Consider the following 12,992-nt stretch of genomic DNA (forward strand, 5'->3'; position numbering starts at 1 on the left):
TTATCATAATTCTTATATTGTCAATCTTGGTTTTGTTTTGCCCGAACTTGACCGTAAGACCAAGAAATTTAAGTCAGAAAGACATTTCGTAAAGCGTAAACATTGCAAAGGTATCCACTTAGTATGCGAACTCCGCTCTGCGTAGCTAAGCGTGATTCGCTAGTTGAGTGTAAAAGCATGACGAAGGTTAGAGATTGACGGCTCCGTAAGGTGTCATCTTTATAAGCAGTGACCCACACTTTCCCAGAGAGATCAGAGCTGGTCCCCGTTGTAATAACTTGCGTAATAAAAGAGAGAATAAAGGAAATAGTCAATTGAACGACGAGTGTTAGGAAATTCGATCTAACAAAAGCGTATTTCTCGCATGAAGTTCATCAGTTGAAATACTGAAAAGCCTCCTGTCTTCAGTTTTGAAATGCATAATTATATGCATTCGTCACACGGAATGTGGGATCCGAAACGCTAGGTAAAGTGAAGAATGAATTTGCTTAGTTTTGGAAATCACTAAGTCAAATTTGCGAAGTCACTTTTAAGGTGAGCGCAGTTGCACTGTAAATCGACAGATGGTACCAGCGCCTTTTTTTTTTAAAACTTGAAGCCCTGAAGCTACAGGGCTCAATGATGGTAGTAGATCTCCATATTTAAACCTTTAAATACAGCCGCTCTCTCCTTTTTTCTTTTGTCCATTTATGAAAAACAAGTTAGGTCGCTTAGGATCCTCTAGCAAACTAGAATTAGGAAATGGAAATATTCAATCTCTGGAAAAATGTCAATCAAATATTTCATCAGCCATGTATTGTTTAAGAACTTCTAATGACAAGGCATTTCTCATGGAGGTTTCGTTTATTGGAAAAAAAAAAGCCGTTACGTTCTATCTTTTTTTTTTAATTGTTGTTTACCTTCGGTAATAATGATATGAATTTGTCGGTGGCATGTTGGATTCGTCCGCTATGTAAATTCAGGAATGAATTTGTTTAGTTTTTGAATCACAAAGTCGATATTGTTTTAGTCTGCTTTGTCTAGTGATCGGCTTAACGAACAAGTCGAGAGGTCACGTACTAGCAATTAAGGTGGGCACCGTTGCATTGTAAATTAACGGGTGGTGCCAGAGCTTCTCGATCTCTCGAAGAACCTGAAGACCCGAAGCTACAGTGCTCAGTGGTGGAAGTGGATCTCCATCACGATTTAAACCTTTAAATAAAGCTGCTCTTGTTGGAATGTTTAATGCACCGGTCAGATAAACACGTTTCAATCTCCTCTGCGGATCACCAATAAGTATGTCCTCCTATTAAAAAATTATTAATCAAATTGAGGTTTGTATCAAGAAAAACGTTCCATTCACATTAGTGCCAGGATGGACTCAGAGAGTAATTGAAACCAAATCCAAATAAATGAACGCGATAAATCAAGAAAAGACTAGCTAAAATACCAGAGCACGAGTGACTGACACAGTTCTTTTTCAATCTGTTTTCTAGAACACCAACACCCGCATTAACCGATTGAAAACTAATTAATAGCGGATGAGAATGATCCCTCCCGGCAAAACGGTGATACCAAGGCATGAGTGCATAACCGATATTTCGTGTCCTTCTCGTTCGTTGAATGAGACAAAAACGCCCATTTTTTGTGATGCAATGTATGATATTGGTTATTGTATGCATTTTTGGGTGGCATGTTAGATCCTACCTACTTTTAAGGATTTTGATATCTCTTTTCGGCCTGATTCCCCCCCTTTGTCTCCTTCTCTCCTCATCACCTAAGTTATTCGCAATCTCTTCTATAGAACAACAAAACACCCGCACTCACCGACTGAAAACTAATTAATAGCGGATGAGAATGATCCCTCCCAGCAAAACGGTGATTCCAAGGCATGAGTGCATGACCGATATTTTGTGTCCTCCTCGTTCGTTGAACGAAACAAAAACGCCCATTTTTTGTCATGCAATGTATGATATTGGTTATTGTATGCATTTGTGGATGGCATGTTAGATCCTACCTACTTTTAAGGAATTTGATATCTCTTTTCGGCCTGATTCTCCTTCCGTCTCCTTCTCTCCTTAGTCAATTCAATTGTCCTCATTTTTTTAAGTATCAGACCTAAAAGTGGAAATAAAATTCAGCTAAGAGAGCCTTTTACGGTCCTATTGAACAACAGGCTCTGTAAAATTAAAGTTGCTAACTCCGTAGGAATGGATTGTGAACTGGGGTGCTGAGACTGCCGATGACCACTGAACTAAGTTTGTTTTAATCGATCAGGTGATGTGTTAGATCTTGTTCAACTTTATGACATACCAGAGCACGAATAACCGACGCAGTTCTTTTTTTTATCATAAGTTTCATCATCTAAGTTATTCGCAATCTCTTCTATAGAACAACAAAACACCCGCACTCACCGACTGAAAACTAATTAATAGCGGATGAGAAAGATCCCTCCCAGAAAAACGTTGATACCAAGGCATGAGTGCATGACCGATATTTCGTGTCCTTCTCGTTCGTTGAATGAGACAAAAACGCCCATTTTTTGTGATGCAATGTATGATATTGGTTATTGTATGCATTTGTGGGTGGCATGTTAGATCCTACCGCGTACTAAATTTAGAAACTAATTTAATTGGCTTTGGAAACCACAAAGTCCTCATGCGTGTGGACTGCTCAACCATTGATTGGCTAAAAAGCTTGGTTGTTCACTATAAAGGTGAGCGCGCGCGCTTGAATAGGGCTGTGTTCGAGTGACTTTGCCACGTGCACACCCAACTTATCTGCTAAAAGAGGAAAGAAGAAAGTTACAGAAGAAAAGTCTATATTTTGAGTCTTCGGTGAGTACTTTTTAGGAATTAGATATCTCTTTTTCGGCCTGATTCTCCTTCTGCACGAAACCAGTCCAAATTTTCTTGCCCGATGTTTTGAAAAGTGTAGAGTACTACCATTTTTTCCCTGTGATGTGGAGCGTATGTGCGTAACTTGGAAAAAGTATACTTGGGTCACGGAGAATTGTGCATTTTATGATATGATGCACTTTGAATGTTAGGACGACAATTCAGACTAAAAAAAGAAAGATTTCCAATCCATAAGCTAAATCTCTCTAAAGTTTGCCTCACTGCCAATGTGTGGTTTCGTAGCTCAGTTGCTAACTGCGTCCAACTATTATCTGGGAGGCACGGGTTTGAATCCCTTCGAAGCCTGAACTCTTTCAGGTTCCTTTGCAGCAAAAATTACTCGTCACCTGCGAAAATCAGATGATGGCTTTTTTTTTAATTTGAACTGTGTATATTTAATTTAGCCCGTCTAATTATCCTCTGCCAATCGGCAATCATACTCCCGATCTCTTCTAAATCTCCTTGAGAGGAGTGTCGAAACGTTGGGTCTATGAATTGTAACTTCTTCGGTTACATTCATTAAATATGCAAACCAGAGCAGCATCAAACTATGTCTCCTCTATGTCTTCGCAAAATCAAGGACAAAGGAAATCCAGATAGGAGAACCTTTTACGGCCTTATTGAACAAGATGCTTGATAAAATCAATGTTGCTAACTCCGTATGAGTGAGTTGTGAACTTGGGTGCTGAGCTAATGATGACCACCGAACTTTGACACTGAAGTTTGTTTTAATCGATCTGCACTGGGTTAGATTTTGTTCATCTTTATGACATAACATCACTGCCGGACGGAATATAAAATCAGGAGTACAATTTGCGAGTAAATCGTGTCACGTTACCCCCCAGTGCAAGCAAGTTGAGTTTTAGAAGTTAAAAAGATGCAAATTGCTTTTGCGAAACACCCACTAATTGTGGCGAAGCACGCAATTCTCTCCAAGTAAGGGAAAAGACGAATAAATTACACGCTGGTAATCATCTGTGAAAACTTACCGATCCGTAATGACACGGGCATGTACTAAAACAGAAGATACAAGGTGGACGATAGACGGAAGACGATAGACGATCGACTCGGATGGTAGACGATGGTTGTGTGACGGAACATGATTACGAAATTCAAAGTTATCACGCAATCGCGTGAATGTCACATATATTTTTCTTTTTCAATATATTAAAACGGTTTAAGAAATAAGAGGAAGCTAAAATGTTTGAAAATATACTTATTTGTAATGTTTAAATGTATTTTCGTGACATGAGGAGGTCACGTCGTCACCGCAGGGGGAAAATAGTCGATTTCGCAAAATAGAAACTTTTGCTTCACCACTACTTTGCGAAATGACCAAAAATCCTTCTTTCTAATCGACGATTACTCCAAAATCCTTGTGAAAGTTGTATTTACTTTAATAGAAAATACATCTGCATTATTCCTCTAATTTCATGATATCATGCCTAGTTTCGATTCGTTACGTTTCGTTTCACAAAATAGTACTAGCCCAGGCCCAGCCCAACTCCTGCCAGGCGTTGAGTGCAAGATGGACGATTTCCTCCGCAGTTCCCTCTATGTAAACAAAAACAGAGATGAGGATCCTTTAATATTTTCACTTTCCCGCGATCGTTGACAAATTTTTGTCTTCCTTCTAGTCCATGTCAGAAGTAGTTTAAGCAAGTTTTTGTAAATAAGGTGGCCCAATGTAGCGTCAGCGTTGGCCCTTCTTCTTTCGCTCTGGCAAAGGGCTAACGCTCGAAACTTCGGTTTTGAAACTTTTCACGTTGGCTAATTTACATTACAAACTCAGCTGATAAAACCAAATTATCGAATTTAATTTTTTTTTTCGTGTATGTCATCTTTATTGCTTGTAAACCACTTTGTTCATGATTTGATATAAGTTGATCTTATTCATCCTTAAGTGCATTTTAAATCTTTAATTTTTCCAAATTCTAAGTTACAAGTATAACATTCATAGTAAAACTTACTTTAAAACTCCTGCAGAACTAGCGATGGCCAGTCAAACCGTTATGTGGATCATCCTCTTCGCCGTGTGTGGAGTGACCCCAGCCATTTTGGATCAGGATACCTTCTATTGCCACAATCTGCAATACGCTGGCCCGATAAAAGAAGTAATAGAGATGAGACCAACCAAACTGGCAGAGAAGACATCCAATGCAGCTAAGATAGGCATTGGTTTTGCAAAGACCATGACCTCAAATGCCATAGGAGAAATCCCAGTAGTAGGGTCCATCCTGAGTACGCTTTTTGATGAGTTAGCGGACGTATATGGACCTGGGGGAGACCTTGATCCAGAGGAAGTTTACAATAGCTTGAAGGTCGAAATAGATCAGCTCAAAGAGTACATGGACCAGGAAATTTCAGAAGCGAAATTAGACTACATCAAGAAAATATTTGGAACAAGTAATGGAGGCATTCTCAGCTATTCGATGCACTGCCAGAAAACGTACAAGAATGATGCAGAGGACATGGCGCCTTGTTTGGAGAACTTGCACAGTATGCTGACCACACAGTACCACTTCTTCTTGCCGTCAGACAGCAAAGTCAGTTCCTACGAGTTTTCATTGCCATTGTTTCGCATGTATGGACAACTGTTTGTGGACACACTTCTGGAACAGATCGGGGCAGCAAGGGCGAGAGGCAAGGAGAGTCAAGCGGCAGCATTTGCAGACACCTTAATCAACAAAGTGGAAGCATTTAAGGAGCATTACCTAGAATCTGTAATAAAAATCGCTCGTCTTCATTATGAGCCGCACGTCATGCCAGAGAATAATGGAGACTGTGCTCCGATTCCCGACCAGGGTGTAGATATGTGTTTCTGTTCGATAGCCATTGGACCCAACAAATTCGATGAAGCAGAGATCAAAAAGAAGGGTAAAAGTATCAAGAACTTCTGCTTTGGAGTTTACTATAACAGGAACAGCGACGAATGCTCGCTGGCTAAGAAAGATTACATGAAACAAAACGCCAGAGAACGTCTGACTGCCATTAAATCCTACTGGGACAAACAAGTGGGAGAAACGGTGAAGAACTGGGTGAAGACAGCCAATGAACTGAAATCACTGAAGGAAAATATGAAGAGGTACTAATAGGTTTAATATTATGAACAATACTACTACTTCCACTACCACCACTACCACGACTTACTTAGTACTACTATTACTACAACTACTACTACTACTACTACTATTAGTACTATGACTACTACTACTACTACTACTACGACTACTACTATTACTACTACTACAACTACTACTACTACTACTACTACTATTAGTACTATGACTACTACTACTACTACTACTACTACTACGACTACTAATATTACTACTACTACAACTACTACTACCACTACTTCTATTAATACTAAGATAAAATTCTCTTTTTTATATTTTAGGTCCCTGTCCTTTCGAGAAAGAATCCAGTTTGATCAGGAAGTTGCAGCTTACCATGCCAAAAGTAATCATGGGATGTACTAATGGGCAACACAGAATGACAGCCGGTCGATGACTGTTTTGGAAAGTGTGCGTTTCTTTTATTGGATTTATTAAGACGATAATTTTTTTCAACAGCTGGTTCGTTTGCTATCATTAGAGTTACAACCGTGGGTAATTTAGGGACGCTAAGAGTAACTTTTTTTTGTTTGTGTGTTTACATATAATCCAGGCTCATTAGAGCTTACCTTGTTTGAAAAGTTTGTGCAGCTTTTTTTATGTTTAAGGAAGAGTTGATGAATAAATTGGTGGGTTATCTTGAACAAATAATGTTTGAAAAAAAAAAAAAAAGGACCTACTGACGAAAGGTGTGTATGGGTTACTGAGTCGTTACTGCTGAGCAAACTCAAAAAGTCCATCAAGAAAAAAAAAACAGGTCAGATCATAATATTATTTAGACTCATCAAAGGTGTGAAAAACGAAGATGTTCCTAGAGCTTCCAGGACTTTATTCCTCAATGAAATCGAGAGGTAAAACTTTATCGGGAAGTATTTAGACTCCTTTCCAAACAACATAAGAAGCGAAAGATACATGTCCGAAGAGTGAGGTTCTGATCTGAGAAGTTACGTGATCGATTACGTGATCCAATAAAAGATAGGTACAAATTGCGTGCAAAATCCTTTTCTTGACCAAAGTTTAAAGGGGTTTAGGCAAGTAACCCTGAAGGAAATTTGACAAAATAAAAGAAACTGCTAACTTTCCTAAGTTCGGCACGTAAAAATCAGTTTGGAAAGGAAATTAGTTTTGAAAGGCATCGTTTCCTGTGTGAATAAGAGAAAACGTTGGCAAACAATGTGTCGTGTATATTGTAGTTTTCGTATGCGGTTCGGGTGTATTGGACCGTGATGATGGATGAAAACGCATGAAAGCGAAATGCTTGTGGCAATGATGGACAGTTTTGAGAACACAGTATTTAAGTCCTGACTTCACTTCTCTAGAGTTTTCGTTTTGATTAGGGACGCTACCAGGAGAATAGATGGTACCTTCTCAACACCGCTGAAGTTCGTGATCTTTTAGCTCGATGTTACAGCTTCCATTCCTAAAGATCCATACAAAAAAATTATTTATGACTCTTCTCTTCACTTCAGGAACTGTTTACATATGGAGCGGGAGACATGGCTAGAGTTTTCTTCTGTTGTTTTCGAATGTGTAGCACTCTTTCGCAGACAGTGTTGCAAGAAAACTTTGCAAACAATCAGAGAGTAAATTTTACAACACGATGGAAATCTTTAGCTTGTCTCTGAAAGCGGTATTTTTTCTGTTGTTTCTTATAATTTATTTAGAGATTAGTCCCAATTCCCAATATCCTACTGGGTATATATTTTATAGAGGCATTCGCTGTAAATCAAACCTCTAACTTCAACCCGACCAGAAAACTGGGAGCGAATTTGAATAGTCTTTTCATTGACCCTCGTTTTTCATTTTCTTGATCTTCGCTTTGAGCGAGAAGGATATGACGAACGTAATCTAAAGAAAAAAAAATAAGCCGCGTGAAGAAACAAACAAAAACAGCGAAAGTGCTCTGAGCAGGGCTTAAAACTGGCTACCATGTTAATTATACTTGCACTGATCAGCGTAAATGTGAATGAGATGTAAAACAGAAACGAAGGTGATTTGGGCAACACTAACTGAATAAATTCATGCTGCGTTCCGGTGACAAAGTTTCTATGGCTGAAATGGAATTTGTTTGGATTTTCTTAAAATTTAACTTGAGTCGTTTTATTACCAGTTGTCACTAGCCGCTTCGAAGCCGCTGCTTAATTGTTTTGACGAAGAAAATTTTTTGGAAAAAATGAGTCCAATGCAAAATATGGTCTTCTGTACAAAAACAAAGTTTTGTTTCCTGATAGTCCTGGTTATTTTGTTGGCGATCATTCTCGCAGCCTCTCTTCGTCGCAAAGATGAAGAAGCAGATGAAGGACTGAAACTTGCCGGCAAAAAGCTCGATATCCCCAAACATTACTGCGTCGTTCGAGCTTCAAAGTCGCTATACAAAGAGACGATATCGTTCAAAACTAACGGAGAAGAAATTTGCCACGTACAGAAATGCTCTTTCTGTGAACCATCTGGACTTTTTATTTGATAAACACAGAGGACGAAATCGCAGTTATTGTGGAGAGGGAGTCCTCGCCTTGGGCGGACACGTATCACGTTCAAGAACAATGGAAGATCAACGCCACAAGTTATAAGATAGAATACAGTTGGAGCGGGCTTGAAATGAACGAAGATATTTATGTGATCAAGAATTCGAAGGGTTTTGAAATTGCACGCTCTGAACAATTTCCATTAGAGGTTGGCAAAACACTGACATTAATAGATGCTAAGAGCAATTCCACCCTGGGAAGGGTCGAACGAACAACCTTTGATTTGTTTCTCACTTGGAAAATATCTGTTTACAGAACAGATATCTTATCGACATATTTGTACGGGGTCCTTGCGACAATAACAACCTTAAAAGAGGTCGACGTCGACGATGACGATTGAAACGTTTTGTGACCCGTGACATTCGTTGCGTGACGCACTGGTGTTTTACTGTGGGCTTGAAAGGTCCTTGAACGGCTCAAATGGGAAGACAGGGAGTAAAGACAAAACAAGGCAGCAGAATAAGTCCTCTCGATTGATCTGCGATTTCCTTGTCATTTTATTCGCATTTTTTGAAAACCAGTCCAAATGTTTACATTCATTTCGCAATGGATGTTTGATTTCTGATTAAAAATTAATTTTTTTTCCATTTTTGGTTTTAAAATTTTAGTTTTAGTGCTTTCTCCTAGATTATTGTCCTGTGTTCTTTATTTTGAATTTTCAAGAAGGGAGTAATTTTGACCTTTCTAGATTTGTTGTGTTTGTTTCTTTTGTGTCCAAAAATAATAACAAGTATATGTTTTCTTCTAAGTTAAAAAATAATAAAAAAATTGTTGTACAGACGGATACTATGCCATTAAAGTTGTCTAATCAAAAGATTGCTGTCAGTGATCTGTGTGCACTCTTGTTTCGAGTTAAAACGGGTGAGGGCAATTTTTTGCGGGATGCGGGATACGTCTGCTAGACCCAGGCTCCGGTCCTCTTTTGGGATGACTCACCATCGCAGTGCATCATTGACACACGTAGTTACAGAACAACATGATCTCGAGACCGAAATTACGATTATCGTTATTTCTAAATTGGCACCAAATTTATGGATATAGTAATTTCGTGGCACTCTTTACCAATCCTCTTTAAACGTGTTAAATAAAGAGAAGGACTTGGTTCCACTGTCTTACAACATTCAAGATGGCGGAGGAAAGGAGTAAATGTGCGTTCAGTTGTGATCAGCATGATCTCGACACCAAAATAACGATTATCGTTATTTCTAAATTGGCCCTGAAATAACGAATATCATAATTTCAGTGCATGTCTGAGACCTTCGGGCTCGAAGCTTGGGAACTAGTATTCAGGGAAAGATAAAATGGCGGCTTACGGCGGCGAAGGAAATCTCAGTAGTTTAATATTTAGCGTGAAAAGGCTTGGGTGTTGTGATCTGGTTCTCAAGTAAAAAAAAATCACGGTCTGCAATGGCCCTACCACCTTTTGAACAACAAGAAAACATTGAAACGGTGGTAAAAAGCAGCAAATTTCGAAGTCTAAACGAAAGATGGGTAAGCTGAGTTTCAGTCAAATATCATGACATTTGGGATGTAATTTCGATACCGAATAAATAGTTCTACATGGTTATACACGCATAGGATTCTGTTGTGTTCACGTGAAGGCCATTTCAGCTATTCCTGCCACTTGTAAGTGGTAGGAAATAAAAGATATGTATAGTTGTTTCGTATTGAAGCCCTGTGAAATCAAAAATTTGATTTATTTCTTCTTTGTTTTAGGTGGTCATTATCCATTACTTTTGGAAGTCGATGCTGATGAGAAAGAAAAAATGTTTATGATTATTTCTTCTCTCGAACATTTTACTATTTAGGTACCAAATAATCTTGATACTGAAGACCATTGCATCCTATTATGAAAAATATACCCCTGATTGCTTTGTCAACATGTATGATGTAATATACCTTGAGATTTGTGGGATTTTCACATGTAAACTAGAAATACCTGTAGAGGGTAATGATGTACTTAATGCAAAGTGTTTTGGTACAAAGTCTGCTTTGCTGTAATCTACCTGAAGGTGCTTTTTATATGCTAGTAACACTTGCACAGCCCAGTCAAAATGTTCTTTAGTAGTAGTCAAGCTGGCTGTTGTAATTATAGGCAGCAGAGGCCAAACCTCATCCTGAAAAGCAGTCTGAAAGGTGTGAAGTCAGTGGAAGATACTTCATTGTAGGTGGCCAAATTGCAGGCTGTCAGCCCATTTTTAGTGAGTAGTTAAACTCAAGATCGGCTATTTTAACTAATTTTATTGAGAGCCAAATCCTGCAAGGCTTATATTCTGTATTAATTTGAAGTGTTACTTTTATGTTTCTTATTTTGCAGTAAGTGGGCTTGTTGTGGCCATTTTTCTCTCAAACATTTTTTTCAGCTTAGTCAAAACGTTTTTTAGAAGTAGGCAAGCTGGCTATAGTAACAGAAGGTAGAGACCAAACCTTGTCCAGACTAGACGCCTAACAAATGTTCTGTGTGGAAAGCCAAATCCCTGGTTACCGGCACATTTTGACTAGGCTATTTGTTATTTAGCTACTCTTATTATTAAAGATTACTGCATTCCTTTTTAATAATTTGCTGCCAATTGTATGCTGTATATAGCTTATGATTTGTGTGATTTTCAAGAGTAAATTAGAAATACCTGAAGATGGTAATGATGTACTAGATAACGTACTTGATGCAAAGCAATTTTGGCACAAAGTGTATGCCTTGTCCTCAGGTGATTTTAACATGCTAATAAGATTTGTTATTCAAATTATATACATCAGCTGGAATGGGAATATTGAAAGAAAAATAATAATATTTAACCATAACAAGTTTTGGTTTTATGTCCAAATTAAGCACTTAGTTGAAGATCACTGCACTGATCAGGCCCCGAAGGCCAAAAAAGAGCTGTCTGCTGTTAGTTTAATTTTTGTCATTTCTATTGATTTATTTTATTTATCAATGTTTCTTTGAGTTATAATTCATTGACCTCTTTCAATAGTGCAGGTTCGCTCGTGTAACCTAATCCCACATGTATGTATGTACAATCTCAGTTGAAATTTTGAGTGGCAGGCAAGCTGGCAATAGTAATAGGCAGCAGAGGCCAAATCTTGTCCTGAATAGAAGTCTGACATGTGTGAAATTGGCAGCTATTTCATTGTAGGTGGCCAAATTGTTGGCTGCAGCACATTTTGACCTGGCTGATTGTGTGTGTGTTATGTATGTGTTCTTCTTTTTAGGTGTTAAACAGGTCAATGGACCGAAAAAAACCTCCGTGATAACTTGGTAGTCTAAGATGTAAAAATTTTTAATAATAAGGTAAAGCTTGATCATTCTTAAGAGTTTGCATCTGTTCTAAAAGTTTTGGGGAGAGTTAGGGGAGCATTATTTATACAAATGTATTTAAAAAGTAACAAAAAAATAAAAAGAACTAGGGCAAAATCCCAATTTGCTTTAAAAGTTTATTTTATTAAGAGCATAATTCTGGATATAGCTTGGGATTTGTGTGATTTTCACAAATTGTTAGGTTGTTATGTAAACTTAATTTACAGGAACCTTGTTAGTTTTCAGCTTCAAGAACAAGTACATAATTGCAGGAAAAGCTTGAAGCTTGAAAAATTGACTGATGAAACTGGAACAGATGTCATGAGATTTGTACAATAGGTTGGCCTGGGAGGGACCAAGAATTAAAGAATTCATTGATTCTCTTACACCTTTTGTCTGCATAGTGTGCTTCTGTAGAGCTTAGTTATTGCTGTAGAAAACGTTTTTGGAGGGCCCTTGAGATCACTCACTTTTGAGCTAGTTGCCCCTAGGGAAGAGGATATCTGTACTTATTATTACTTGGGGAGGGTGAAGGGTTAAAGACTGATTCTTCTCCAGTAGCCACAAGTACCCCTGCATATGGAAATTTTGAACACTATTAAAGGGCTAGTACCCTCATTTCATACTTGAATTTCTAATTTAGTGTAAGTTATGATAAATAATGAATGTAAATTCATCTTGGTTGTACAGGTTATATCCAGCAGTCCTTAAAAAAAAATAAAAAGGTATTTTTCTGAATTAAAAAAAAAGTGTTCTTGCTTCAAAGTAAGTGCATGATATGTCATTCAATTAATGCTCTAGCAGAGTTTTTGTTTGAAATGCCAAAATCAACTTCATGAGTAAGGACAAAAAAAAAAGGCAATAAGCAAATGTTCCTCTGTATCCTTTATGTCAATTTGGGCTGAAAAACAGGTTTTTTTCCTTTTGCAAAAATTAGCTTATTTCACGACCAAAAACGATGCAAACAAGCTGAAACGTTATGTTTTCAGCAAAACAGCGATAGAATCTGCGAAAAAACAATGGAGACAAGCTAACACACAGTGTTCTCAGTAAAATTTGGGCAAACAAAACCTTAAAAACCAAAAAAAAAAACAATTGCGCTGACTTACCCATTTTTTGCCAAGATAACTGCCAAAACACTGAAAACTAGCTTGAAACTACATGTTTTTCACAAGATCGC

At 38.0% G+C, this 12,992-nt stretch overlaps 2 protein-coding genes and 1 long non-coding RNA gene across 3 annotated transcripts in view; 2 read left to right on the plus strand and 1 right to left on the minus strand.

Moving 5' to 3' along the window:
* The window catches only part of LOC113667410 (ATP-binding cassette subfamily C member 4), a 29,043-nt gene extending 25,156 nt beyond the window's left edge, over positions 1–3,887 (minus strand). The window contains 2 exon segments of the mRNA XM_089191333.1: positions 2,001–2,056; positions 3,866–3,887. Of these exon segments, the coding sequence (XP_089047459.1) occupies positions 2,001–2,056; positions 3,866–3,887 (78 nt within the window).
* On the plus strand, positions 2,679–6,643 carry LOC113665112 (uncharacterized). Its single transcript, XM_089191424.1, has 3 exons — positions 2,679–2,816; positions 4,863–5,961; positions 6,277–6,643. The coding sequence occupies exons 2-3, from the start codon at positions 4,871–4,873 to the stop codon at positions 6,356–6,358; spliced, it is 1,173 nt and encodes a 390-aa protein (XP_089047550.1). The 5' UTR covers positions 2,679–2,816; positions 4,863–4,870; the 3' UTR covers positions 6,359–6,643.
* Positions 6,644–9,633: 2,990 nt separating this feature from the next.
* Positions 9,634–12,198, plus strand: LOC149035786 (uncharacterized). Its single transcript, XR_016182236.1, has 2 exons — positions 9,634–10,008; positions 10,234–12,198. It is a non-coding gene; the product is annotated as an uncharacterized LOC149035786 (long non-coding RNA).
* Positions 12,199–12,992: the final 794 nt, after the last annotated feature.

This window comes from Pocillopora damicornis, chromosome 13 (assembly GCF_964200805.1).
Source record: "Pocillopora damicornis chromosome 13, jaPocDami1.2, whole genome shotgun sequence".
Taxonomy (NCBI): domain Eukaryota; kingdom Metazoa; phylum Cnidaria; class Anthozoa; order Scleractinia; family Pocilloporidae; genus Pocillopora; species Pocillopora damicornis.